Here is an 11,332-nt window from a genome sequence, read left to right as displayed (position 1 = left end):
TGGGGAGTGTGGGTGCCACTCTGTGGTGATGGGAATAAGCTAAGTGCTAAGCTCATCTCAGTAAGACTGCTTGGCCTCTGCTCAAGAGTAAGGTTCTGCTGCCTCCCACCAGGATCAAAAGGAGTTACTCTTTAGCAAGGCTTGGCTGCAGTCTGTCCTAGGGCTTCCTGACACTACTGAAGAAGCCAGTCTTTACTGAGCAGGCTCAGGGTATTGGGAGTTTCACTTCTCATGACCTTTGCTGCAATGCACAATACCATGGGAGAAACAATTCATACTGTAAAACTCATCTATCAGCAAAATGATGAGCTACTGCCTAGTGGTCCTTGGCTCGGGAAGGAGACAACTATGAGCCCCGTGACATGGAAACACTGCCTGACCAACCACACCTCCTGACACCCACCCCTCCCAGCCGAAAGAAAAAAAAGATGTAAGAACTTCAAAGGGTGAGGTGGAGAGATGGCTCAGTGATTGGTATGTTCTAGAAGACCTGAGTTCAGTCCCACACTTACCAGGCGACCCATGATTCCTGCTTCAGGGGATCCAATTTCTCCTAGGGCAAACATACTCATGTGCACAAACTCACACTCAGGCACACACATACACATAACTTTTTTTTTTTTTTTCTCCAGAGCGTTTCTCTGTGTAATACCCCTGGCTGTCCTGGACTTGCTTTGTAGACCCACAACCCTCTGAGTCTTGAGGCTTGTAGAAATCATGTGGAGCACAAACTGTATGCAACTGTGCCTTCCCTCCTTGTGAATTTACTGATTAGGGGGACAGAGATATGGCTCAGCAAGAATACTGACTGCTCTTTGGGAGAACCTGGGTTCAATTTCCAGCACCCACATGGTGGCTCACAATCACGTCTGTAAATCCAGTTAAAGAAAAGAGAATGCCGAGGCAGGCGGATTTCTGAGTTTGAAGCCAGCCTGGTCTACAGAGTGAGTTCCAGGACAGTCAGAGCTACACAGAGAAACCCTGTCTCGAAAAAAAAACACAAAAAAACAAAACAAAAAAAAGAAAAGAGAATGCTATCTTCTGGCCTCCGTGAGCACCAGGCACACATACAGTACACAGACATACATGCAGGCAAAACACCCATAAAAAAAAATCATAAAATTGTGTGCATGTGCTTGTCTGTGTGCATTTGCGTGATTGAGGTCGGGTTACCCAGCTTCACAGTAAGCACTTTTACCCTCTGGGCTGTTGATTTCCTGGGTTTTTAACAGGTTTTGCTGGGGGCGTCGACCCTGCCTGGATCTTACCACATAGGCATTAGGCTGCTTTTTGCTGACTTACACTCTTGTTTCTTCAAGTACCTTTGGAGGATTTATTTTTGGGAGAACTCCTTTCTGCTGCTTCTGTTGAGACACACAGCAGCTGAAGTACATCTTGAAGGAGCATGCTACCTTGCTAGGAGACACTCCATGGATTGGGAACAAAGGACAGCAACCTATGTCCCATTTTCTCTGGGTCTAAGTAGTCTTCTTATCTATATTAAGCTCTGGATACCAGGACTTCTCAGAACTGTTCAGTGCAGTACTGTTAAGCGCAGCTGGCAGGGGGCCTGGGATGGAGTGCAGGACCCTGGAATCTGACTGCAGGTGGAGATAAAGGCTCAGAGAGGCCTGTAGTTTAGGTTTCCATGCATAAGCTCCTGTGTGCCTATAGCAGTGGTTCTGCCAGAGATCCACCTGCCTCTGCCTCCCACATGCTGAAAGTAACTGTGAGCCACCACTGCCCAGATAAAATAAAGCTTTTTAAAAAACCTTTCGACTCTTGCTATTAGCAAACAGAAGCTGTCAAACAAGTCATCTTGATAACCTCTGCTACAAGGACTTATCATTTGAGGATACTGAGGCATAGTATAAAATCCATACTGGACATGGAGGCAAAACACCTGGTTGTCCAATTTTGACATGCCTTGCCTTTTAAAACTGCGAAGCCTGGGTAAGTTGGAGATAATAAATTTTAAATTTTCACAAGACTGTTGAATACATATATAGAGAACAGTGCTTGGTCTGTGCCTATATAGATATACCCTTGGCCTGAGTGTACCAGGAAATATATATCTATATGTATTTTTAAAAAAGATTTATTCATTATATGTAAGTACACTGTAGCTGTCTTCAGACACTCCAGAAGAGGGTGCCAGATCTCATTACGGATGGTTGTGAGCTGTGGTTGCTGGGATTTGAACTCAGGACCTTTGGAAGAGCAGTCTGTACTCTTAGTTAACCACTGAGCCATCTCTCTAGCACCCCATCCCCCAGTTATACTGTTACATTGTGGATCCCTGTGCAACATTCCCCAACATCAGACCAATTTAATGAAACAAACAAAAAGTATTGTTTTAAAAACTGCTGTATTCAAAGTCATAATAAACTTTAAGGTAAATAAGCTTTAAAACAAAAGATTAGGAGCAAAAATAAATAATTTACACAACTTACTAACCCAGTTTTTTGGAGTAAATTCATTCTCAGCCATAGAACTATAAGCCTAGGCCAGACCCGTGGGAAACTCTCATAGTTGATTATCATAAAAAACAGTAGCAAAAAATCAAAAGGCTGATTTTAACAACCCAAATAATGGATATATTTTGCTTTTTGAGAGTAGCTCAGATTAGCCTGGAATTTACTACACAGTCCAGGTTAGTCTCACATTTGTGTTCTCCTCCTGCCTCAGGTCTTTAATGCTGGGATTACAGGCACAAGCTGCCATTCCCAGCTTCAAACACTGGATTTAATGTTTTAATTTAAAATAAACAAACTTTGTAATTTTATACATCATCCAATGTAATGCTAAAATAATCAGCATTTTAGCTTGAAGAAGTGTTATATAACAGGGATGGGGCTCTATAAATGAGGTCTTCAAACCTTGAAATCCAAGTAAACATGGGTGTGTATTAGGACAAACAATCCAGACATTAACTGGAGGGACATCTGAAGGCTTGCATCCTTTATTCTGTGATGGCTTTGGAGTTATGATTGTTTCACATGTAGAACCTTCAGCACATTAGATACAGCCGTGTTTTTCACAGTAAGTTAAAAGCGCATCTTGACTGTGTTCAGACCCTGCTGATCTTATGGGTGGATTTCAGGAGTTTGCCATGTGGTCAAGAGTAGCATGAAGAACTGCTGCAGGGCTCTCATTTCATTCTTCCTCGTACACAATGAATCACGTTGGGATTTCATTCCAGGGGCTATGTACACAAAAGTGTCAAGAAGAAAATGTTCTCTACCCTTGCATAAAAATGTGTCCAGTGCTTCAGGAATGGAACTTCTGCTCTGCCGGGCGGGGCTTCAGGGATTCTACCGCCAGAGATGAAAGGCTCCTTCCTCATGTTTTATTGCTCTGTAATTCTGAGTGTTAATCATCCAACCCTGGCGTCTCTCCTTGTTGGATCCTAGATGCTATTCTGATAGCTTCTTCCAGAGATGGCTGCTCTCCAAGCTGAAACCAGAACACACACATCAAACATTAATGATCCAAAGCCCTAACCTGGATGATGGACAGAAATGTTAAATGGTAAACGTAGATGTGCAATTGCTCTCTAATTCTGATGCTTGGGTTGCTGAAATATTACTCTTAACTTGATCACTAATAACATAAAATCAAAACTTGTACTTGTGAGATCAATGGAGCGTATGTAAGTTTTTCCCATGTGCTAAGCCATCACAGCCAATGGAGTGATCCCTATGCAGCTAGTGTCTACACCCATGAACTCAAGAAGACTAGCCAATGGCTAGAGTTTCCTGTTTATCAAGCATGTGTGATTTTATATTCTCTACCGGGAACTAGGGTCTTTCCTAGCAAATGTTCTTCCTATGTTTTCTAACGCGCCTCAGTTTTAGTGAGGTTATGAGGGCGCTCTGTTTACAGAAGGTTCTCCTCCAAGTAGTAGCTCCCTTGTGCTTTATAGAAACCTATCTCGTTAAGACTCCACCTCAACAGTGGAGATAGCTGTCTGGGTACATAAAAAACACATGTCTAACAATTGTTTCTCTTGCTATAAATTCTCCAAGGCTAGCAAAGCAAAGGTGGTAAAAAACAATGTTAGTTTATGTTTTGAATAAGATCTCATGTAGCTTAGGCAAATGACCTTCAATTCAATTTCTGGTCTTCCTGCCTTCACTTCTTGAGTGCTCATATCACATGCCTGAGCCACCAGGCCCGGCTTCTATGATGCTGGAGATAGAGCCCAGGGCCTGCTAAACAAGCACTCTTATCAACCTAGCTTCACCCCCAGCCCAGGTTGGTGGTTTGTTTGGCTTTTCTTGAGGAAGGGACTTTCTAGATAGCCCTGGCTGTCCTAGAGCTCACGGAGAACACCCTGCCTCTACATCCTGAGTGCTGGGGTTAAAGGTACATGCCACCACGGCACAGCTTCTGGTCTTTTAAGATCCCCAGATGACTTTGCACGTGGTACAAGCACAGAAGCGTCACACACGAAAAGACCCAGAGTTGCAGCACTGCTGCTGCTCACCTAGTCTGCACTCACCTGAACTGCAATCTGGGTGCCATTGGATGTTGCCACTAAGGTCAGAGGTCTGGTTTCTGTAGTTACTAGGTGATGGCTATGTTGTTGGTGTCCCATTTCTGAAGATGCTGTATGGAATGCTGCCAGATCTTGAGCTACAATTGCAACCTGATGTGAAGCAAAATAAACAAAACACACATGAATAATTATATCTATAACTCCAAGTGGTTCAAGTCCACTTTGTGCTAGGGACCGGAGCTGTGTAGGTACTTATTGCTGGAAAAGGGCTTATGTACTGTCTAGGCTGCACTCTCATTTGAGGAAGTTAAGGCTCAGAGAGAAGGGATTTAACTATCATCATGAAGCAAGTCAATGGCAAAAGTTATAAGACCTGGGAAATGGACCTGCTGTGTCTAACTCTAGGGAGATGAGGCCCTCTCTAGGTTCTGTTACCCCAAGTAGATGCTGAGGAAGTTACAAATGTCAACTAACGCACACCTCAAATGGCTACTTATTCCTGAGTGTGGATCAGATTATCTTCTTCATCTTCTTCTTCTTCTTTTTTTTTTCGAGACAAGGTTTCTCTGTATAGTCCTGGCTGTCCTGGAACTCACTTTGTAGACCAGGTTGGCCTCGAACTCAGAAATCCACCTGCCTCTGCCTCCCGAGTGCTGGGATTAAAGGCGTGTGCCACCACGCCCAGCTCAGATTATCTTCTTGCATTTACAATTAGACTGCCATCTAACTGGAAGGACATTACTGATGAACGGCAATGTCATCTTAGATACAGTCCCCACTTTAGACTCATGGATTCTCACTATGTATCCCTGGCTGGCCTGAAAATTGCTCTGTATACCAGGCTAGTCTTAAACTCAACAGATCTGCTTGCCTCTGCCTCCCAAGTGCTGGGACTAAAGGCATGCACCTCTATGCTTAGCTGTATGTGTGTGTTTTAAATTTATTTTTAATATGTCTGTGTTTGTGGAAATATATGCTATGTATTTGTGGGTGCCCTTGGAGCCCCGCTGGATTACAGGCAGTTGTAACTTGCTTGATGTGGGTGCTGGAAATGGAATTTGGGTCCTCTGGAAGAGCAGCAAGCAGTCAACCACTAAGCTGCTTCTCCAGTTCCTCACTTCATTCTCCTGTGAACTTGATGGTACGGATGTAAATATAACTCCTATTTACAGATGGAGGACAAAAAATAACTCCAAGGACTAATTGGCTAAAGAAGTTATAAAATAGGAGGTCAGCCTGAAGTTCACACGTCTAAGTAAGAATGTATAGAGTAGAGCCCAGCTTCTAAGCAAGTTTTGCCACAGATGAATGGGTTGACTAACAGTGAACAAAAATAATTACCTGCTGTCCTTCTGTGCCCTCCGCGGTAACCATAGCAACAGAATGTGTTCCTGCTGAGGAGATGACTGCATCATGAGTGGGGACCGTGATGGGTGTGCCATCCTGTGTTACCATGGTGATGGTGTTGCCAATGGCCTGCATGTCGGCTTGAGATATGTTGACCTGTAAACACAGTGCATTTTACAAACCAGTCAATATTTCCTGTTACATTTGGCAATCTTAACTAAGGACAGAGCCTAACCCTCACATAAGCTTCCTTTGTGGGAGCAAATAAACTTCGCAATGGAATATAATCTTCCATTCACCAGACAAGTCTATGTCTGGTTGGGTTTTGTGTTTGGGATTTAGACAGGGTCTTTCTGTTTCCCATACTGGCCTGGAATATTGCAGTAATCCTCCTGCCTCAGTTTCCTGCTTACTGGGGTTACAGCTTCAGCCACTACCCCCAACTTCTGCCTTGTACCTTCACGAGTCTTGGGCCTAACTTTTCCTTCCCTCGCCATCTCTACCTTGACACTCTGCTTAAATCTCTGTTCCCCATGTTCCAGATTTCCTGTGTGAACTTCACCTTTCAACTTCTCTGCCTGTCTTCTATCATTCTATCACACCAAATCTGCATCTGACATGCCAACCACTACAAAAAAAACCAAAAACCCTCAAAAAACCTGAGGGGTGTGTATGTGCGAGAATTCCAGGCTACCCTGAGCTACATGAAACCCTGTTTTAAAAAGAAAAGTCATGGAAAATAGAAAGGTAGTGTGGTAGCAAGCACCTGTAATCTCAGATCTTAGGAAGTGAGGCAGGAGTATTTCCGTAAGTTCAAGTCCTGGTCTATACACAGAAGTCTAGCCACATAGAGGCCTTGTGTCAAAAGCCACCAAACCAAACCAAATCCTAATACAAAATAAAACCCAAAAAGTATACTGAGTCTAGGAGGCGAGTTCTAGTACAGATGTGCAGGAAGAAGGTTCCCCATGGAAGACAGAACAGAGGAGGGTGGAGACACCCCAAAGCCCATGAGCCTCCTTTTTACCAAAGCTAAAACAACTCTAGCAAATGCTTAAAAATCACATTGAAGCTGAGTTCTTTTAGGTTATTGGCACCTACAAAACAATGCCACGTTTACCTCTTAGAGAATATACATTCCACTACTCTTCCTCAGAGAAAATCAAGATTCTTACTGAATCAACTGGACTTGACGAAGCCGGCTGAACACCTATGGTTTCTGGTAAGGAAAACTGCTCCAGAATGGAAATTCTATAGGACTTTGTTTCTTAACTTATGTCCCAGGATGACATCATCACGTCCTCCTTACCTCAGTCAAGGTTCATTCCTGGATTGAATCAACTGCTAAGTCCCAGCCCTTCCTTCCCGGTGCTGGGCTTCACCCAGACCCATTCTTTAACTCTGCTTGTTTGAGACAGGGGCTCATCATGTACAACAGGCTGGGCTGGAACTCACTGAGAATTGCCTGCCTCAGGAGTGCTGGGATTAAAGTCACTCACCACCACATCCACTACTTTAAAAAAATTTTATTTATGTATTTAAGCATTTTGTCTACATATACATGTCTGCACACCAGAAGATGGCATATTATAGACAGTTATAAGCCACTATATGAGTTTTGGAAATTGAACTTAAGACCCTGGAAGAGCAGCCTGTACTATTTTTTTTTTTTTTCGAGACAGGATTTCTCTGTATAGCCCTGGCTGTCCTGGAACTCACTTTGTAGACCAGGCTGGCCTCGAACTCAGAAATCCGCCTGCCTCTGCCTCCCGAGTGCTGGGATTAAAGGCGTGCGCCACCACGCCCGGCTCACCCTGTACTATTGTACTACTATCTCTCCAGCCCAGACGAAGTACTTTTGAAGCTCACAATCGCCTTGGGATTCTGATCTTTGTCGCGTCATCTTTGACCCACACCAGCTAATGCCATTTGGATTCTATGGCTGTGGGGGACGTAAATCCAGGCAGGAAGTTTGGTAAATTAGAGGAGATTGAGACCTGGAGACTTGGTGGGCACACACCCCGAGGCTTGGGCGACTCCCAGCTCCTTGCCAGACTCCTGACTTGGAACATGTGCCATGTTCCTCACATAAAAGAGATGTGACCTGTGCTCACATAGGCCCAAAACAGAGTTCTCCATGCTAATGAGGTACCTAGAGGCCTGGAGGGCTTAGCCAATAAGCTTCCCTTTCTAGACACTTCTCCCTGCAAAAGGTATTTAATCTCAGGCCCACCCTGAAAAGGAGGGTATGTTCTTTTTTCCTTTTAGATTTGTTTCTTTTATTTATGAGTACACTGCAGCTGTCAGGGCCTCTGGAAGAGCAGTCAGTGCTCTTAACCGCTGAGCCACCTCTCCAGCCTGAGGATACGGTTTTATGCATCCATTTCCACCATGACAATAAACTGTTCAGAACCATGGTCTGTCTCTTTTCATCAAGATCTGCTGTGGGAAGGAAGCTGTGAAGAAGGCCTTCGTCTACAGAGCCACAGCCTAATCTCCTGTAGAAGACCTCTCTGCGCTCCCAGCCACAACTACCAGCAAGCCAGCCACTGCCAAGCCAAGGACTATCCCCCTCACCAACCCCATTCCTCCCCAGAGGCCTCCCACCCCCCAACCAGCTCAGGCATTCCCACATCTCAGACAGACTACACTTTTCCACCCCTGGAGAGGTGTCTCTACCTTCCCTACAAACTTTCCCAGCATGGGATAAGCGAAGTGGCTATGTCCTTTGGCAGAGCCTATAGCCCCACATGGATGCAAATATCCTCTACTGTTATTACTTCAAATAGCTCTTTTCAGCAGACCATGGAAGATCTGTGGGAGATCTGCCACTACTGAGAGCAGTAGTTCTCAACCTGTAGGTTGTGACCCCTTTAGGGTCAAATGACACTTTCATAGGGGTCGCCTAAGACTATTAGAAAGCACATATATTTACATTATAATTCAAAACAGTAGCAAAATTATGGTTATGAAGTAGCAACAAAAATAGCATTATGGTTGGGGCCACCAGAACATGAGGTGCTGTGTTAGAGGGTGGCAGCCTTAGGAAGGCTGAGGACTGCTGCTCTAGAGGCCTATGTATAAACATCATGCTTCCCACTCAGGCACCCAGCCTGTCTTTCAATTCCAAGTGAAGAAAAGATTTCACTTCCTTGGCTGTTAGTAGATACTTACATGTTGAGTCCCATCCTGTGATATGAGTGTGACTTGTTGACTCAGCCCAGACTGGGTTACTGTGGCTACTTGTGTAGATACAATGTCCTCTCCATCTACACCTGTAACATATGTGATCTGGGACCCTTTAAGAACATCATCACCTTGACCTGTTTAAAATAAATGAATAATTTACTTGACCAACCAATCTATTTAGACAACACTAGGCCTGTCCTTCTAGCACCTGGAAGAGGAAGCAGTTCAAGGGCTGCCTAGGTTACACAGGGAGTTCAAGGCCGATCTAGGTTGTACAAAACCTTGTCTCAAAAAAACAAACAAACAAAAGAAAGCAAAGCCCTAGTTTTATATCTAAACCCTGAGAAGAGTTTCAGAACTTCTTAAGGAGTCCATCTGCACATCTGCCAGGCCAGGCCAAACCAAATCACACCAAACCCAACCCAGCCCAACCCTACCCATCAATGTCAAGTGTTCTGATTTTGGAAGGCCTCTCCTTTACACTTAGCTGTGATGATTATGGAATGCTGTGCACCTATGTACAGGGGACACAGAAGGGAAGAACTCTATATACAGACATTTGCCCTCTTGGCTCCTGAAGTCACTTAAGTCTCATGAAGGTAATAAAAGAGTCTATAAACATTAACCACAAAACCAGAATGGCTTGTATACACACAGTCTACTAACACACGTGACTGACAGCCATCTATTAGTACACAATGACATCATTGTGTAAAGACTATGCATGGCTATAAATGTAGTGACTATCTGGGCTGAGGTTAATCATTTCATAAGTGACTAAACAAGAACTCCATCCAGTTCAGGTACTTTCTTCTTCCACAGAAACCAGCACGTGAATGACAATCTCAGCAGCAGAACTACTAGAGTGGGTGACTGACCTCTCTCTTCTCTCAATACTGGCTAACTCCCACGGAGCAAGGAAGAAAGGGAAGCTTTACCTGTTCAAAGAAGGACTTAAGACTGTACTCCTAATCTGAGAATTAGTCTGTGAAGGACTTCAGTGCCAGGTCTAACTCTCCTGTGCTCAGATGGCAGCAGTCACTGAGGTGTATGTAATGTTCTTCCTTTTCCCCCCACAGTTATTTATACACCATTATTCCCAAAGATTATGTCAAACCCAGAGATTATGTCAGAGAAAGCACAAATCTGTATTTTTTGAAAAGTAATCATAGTTGGGTTTTTTTGTTTGGTTTGTTTGCTTGTTTGTTTTTTCCAGGGTTTCTCATGTGGCCCTGGCTGCCCTGGAACTCACTCTGTAGTCCAGGCTGGCCTGCTTCTGCCACCTGCATGCTAGGATGAAGGCAACACAACCACAGCCTGGCCAATCATTGCTTTTAAATTATACTCTATTATAGTCCATTTTACAGACTGAGAAAACCTCTTACAGTCTGCGATATCAACATATAAGGAGGAGAGTAAAGACAGGTCTTATAAATTACATTTGACATTATTAAAGTCTGCTTTTTTTCCCCATGTGTAGTTGAGATGTGCATTCATGTCCATGCAGAGGCTGGGACTCCATGAGGAGTCTTCTTGATAGCTTTCCACATCATTCATCAAGGCAGGGTCTCTCAGTTGAACCCAGAGCTCATGGATATATGGCTAGCCTAGCAAGCCAGCATGTTCAGGGAGACCATGTCTGAATTCCAAGACTGGATTTACTGGTGAAATTCAACAGGCATTTGTGTGGGACCCTAACTCTGATCTTCACACTCGCTGCTTGCACGGCACTCTAACAGTGGTGTCTTCTCCCAGTCCCCAAAGCCTTTTTTTTCCTAATTAAAAGGATTTAGCAGTTGTTTCTTTCTTGTTGCAACATTCAAGTATAAAGTATGCTATTATTTACTGTAGTCATCATGATGTACAATGTCTTCAGGACTTACGCCTCCTAGTGAATGAAAGCTTACACTCTCTACATAGGTGCAGTGGATCATGCCTGTAGGCCCAGCATTTGGGAGGCTGTAGCAGGAAGACTACTCCAAATTCAAGGCTAGCCTGGGCTACAGAGTAAGACTCTGCTGGAGGGTGGTGGAGGAAAGGGAGGAGTTCTGTGCCCTCAGGTGTGACTGCTTAGAGGGTTGTGGCTGGAGAGCAGTCTTGCACTGAATACATTTGAGCACGAGCTATTTCTCAAGGAACAGAACTTTTTTTTTTAACTTAAATATTTCTGAACATTTCATTCAGGAGCTGAAAATGAGAAGTCTTTGCGCTCCTGGGAGGAACGGCCACACTGGCCAGGCTTTTTCCAGAGAGTCTCCAACTTGCTTTCCTCTCGTCAAGCACTGGGGGCTTTCC

General features: G+C 44.1%; 1 protein-coding gene across 3 annotated transcripts in view; it reads right to left on the bottom strand.

Moving 5' to 3' along the window:
* Window positions 1-2,353: 2,353 nt before the first annotated feature.
* Znf143 (zinc finger protein 143) overlaps window positions 2,354-11,332 on the bottom strand; it is a 37,746-nt gene continuing 28,767 nt past the window's right edge. The window contains exons 13-16 of one of the 3 annotated variants that reach the window (XM_021166789.2): window positions 9,023-9,171; window positions 5,843-6,004; window positions 4,505-4,651; window positions 2,354-3,456 (exon numbers count right to left, since the gene is read on the bottom strand). In XM_021166789.2, the coding sequence (XP_021022448.1) occupies window positions 3,373-3,456; window positions 4,505-4,651; window positions 5,843-6,004; window positions 9,023-9,171 (542 nt within the window). In that variant the 3' untranslated portion in view covers window positions 2,354-3,372. The remainder of the gene's footprint in view (window positions 3,457-4,504; window positions 4,652-5,842; window positions 6,005-9,022; window positions 9,172-11,332) is intronic. The other 2 variants (XM_029479975.1, XM_021166790.1) reach the window with 2 other exon arrangements.

This window comes from Mus caroli, chromosome 7, assembly GCF_900094665.2.
Source record: "Mus caroli chromosome 7, CAROLI_EIJ_v1.1, whole genome shotgun sequence".
In the NCBI taxonomy this organism is placed as follows: domain Eukaryota; kingdom Metazoa; phylum Chordata; class Mammalia; order Rodentia; family Muridae; genus Mus; species Mus caroli.
Note: the sequence above shows the minus strand (reverse complement) of the source record. Positions and strands in the feature narration are given on the sequence as shown.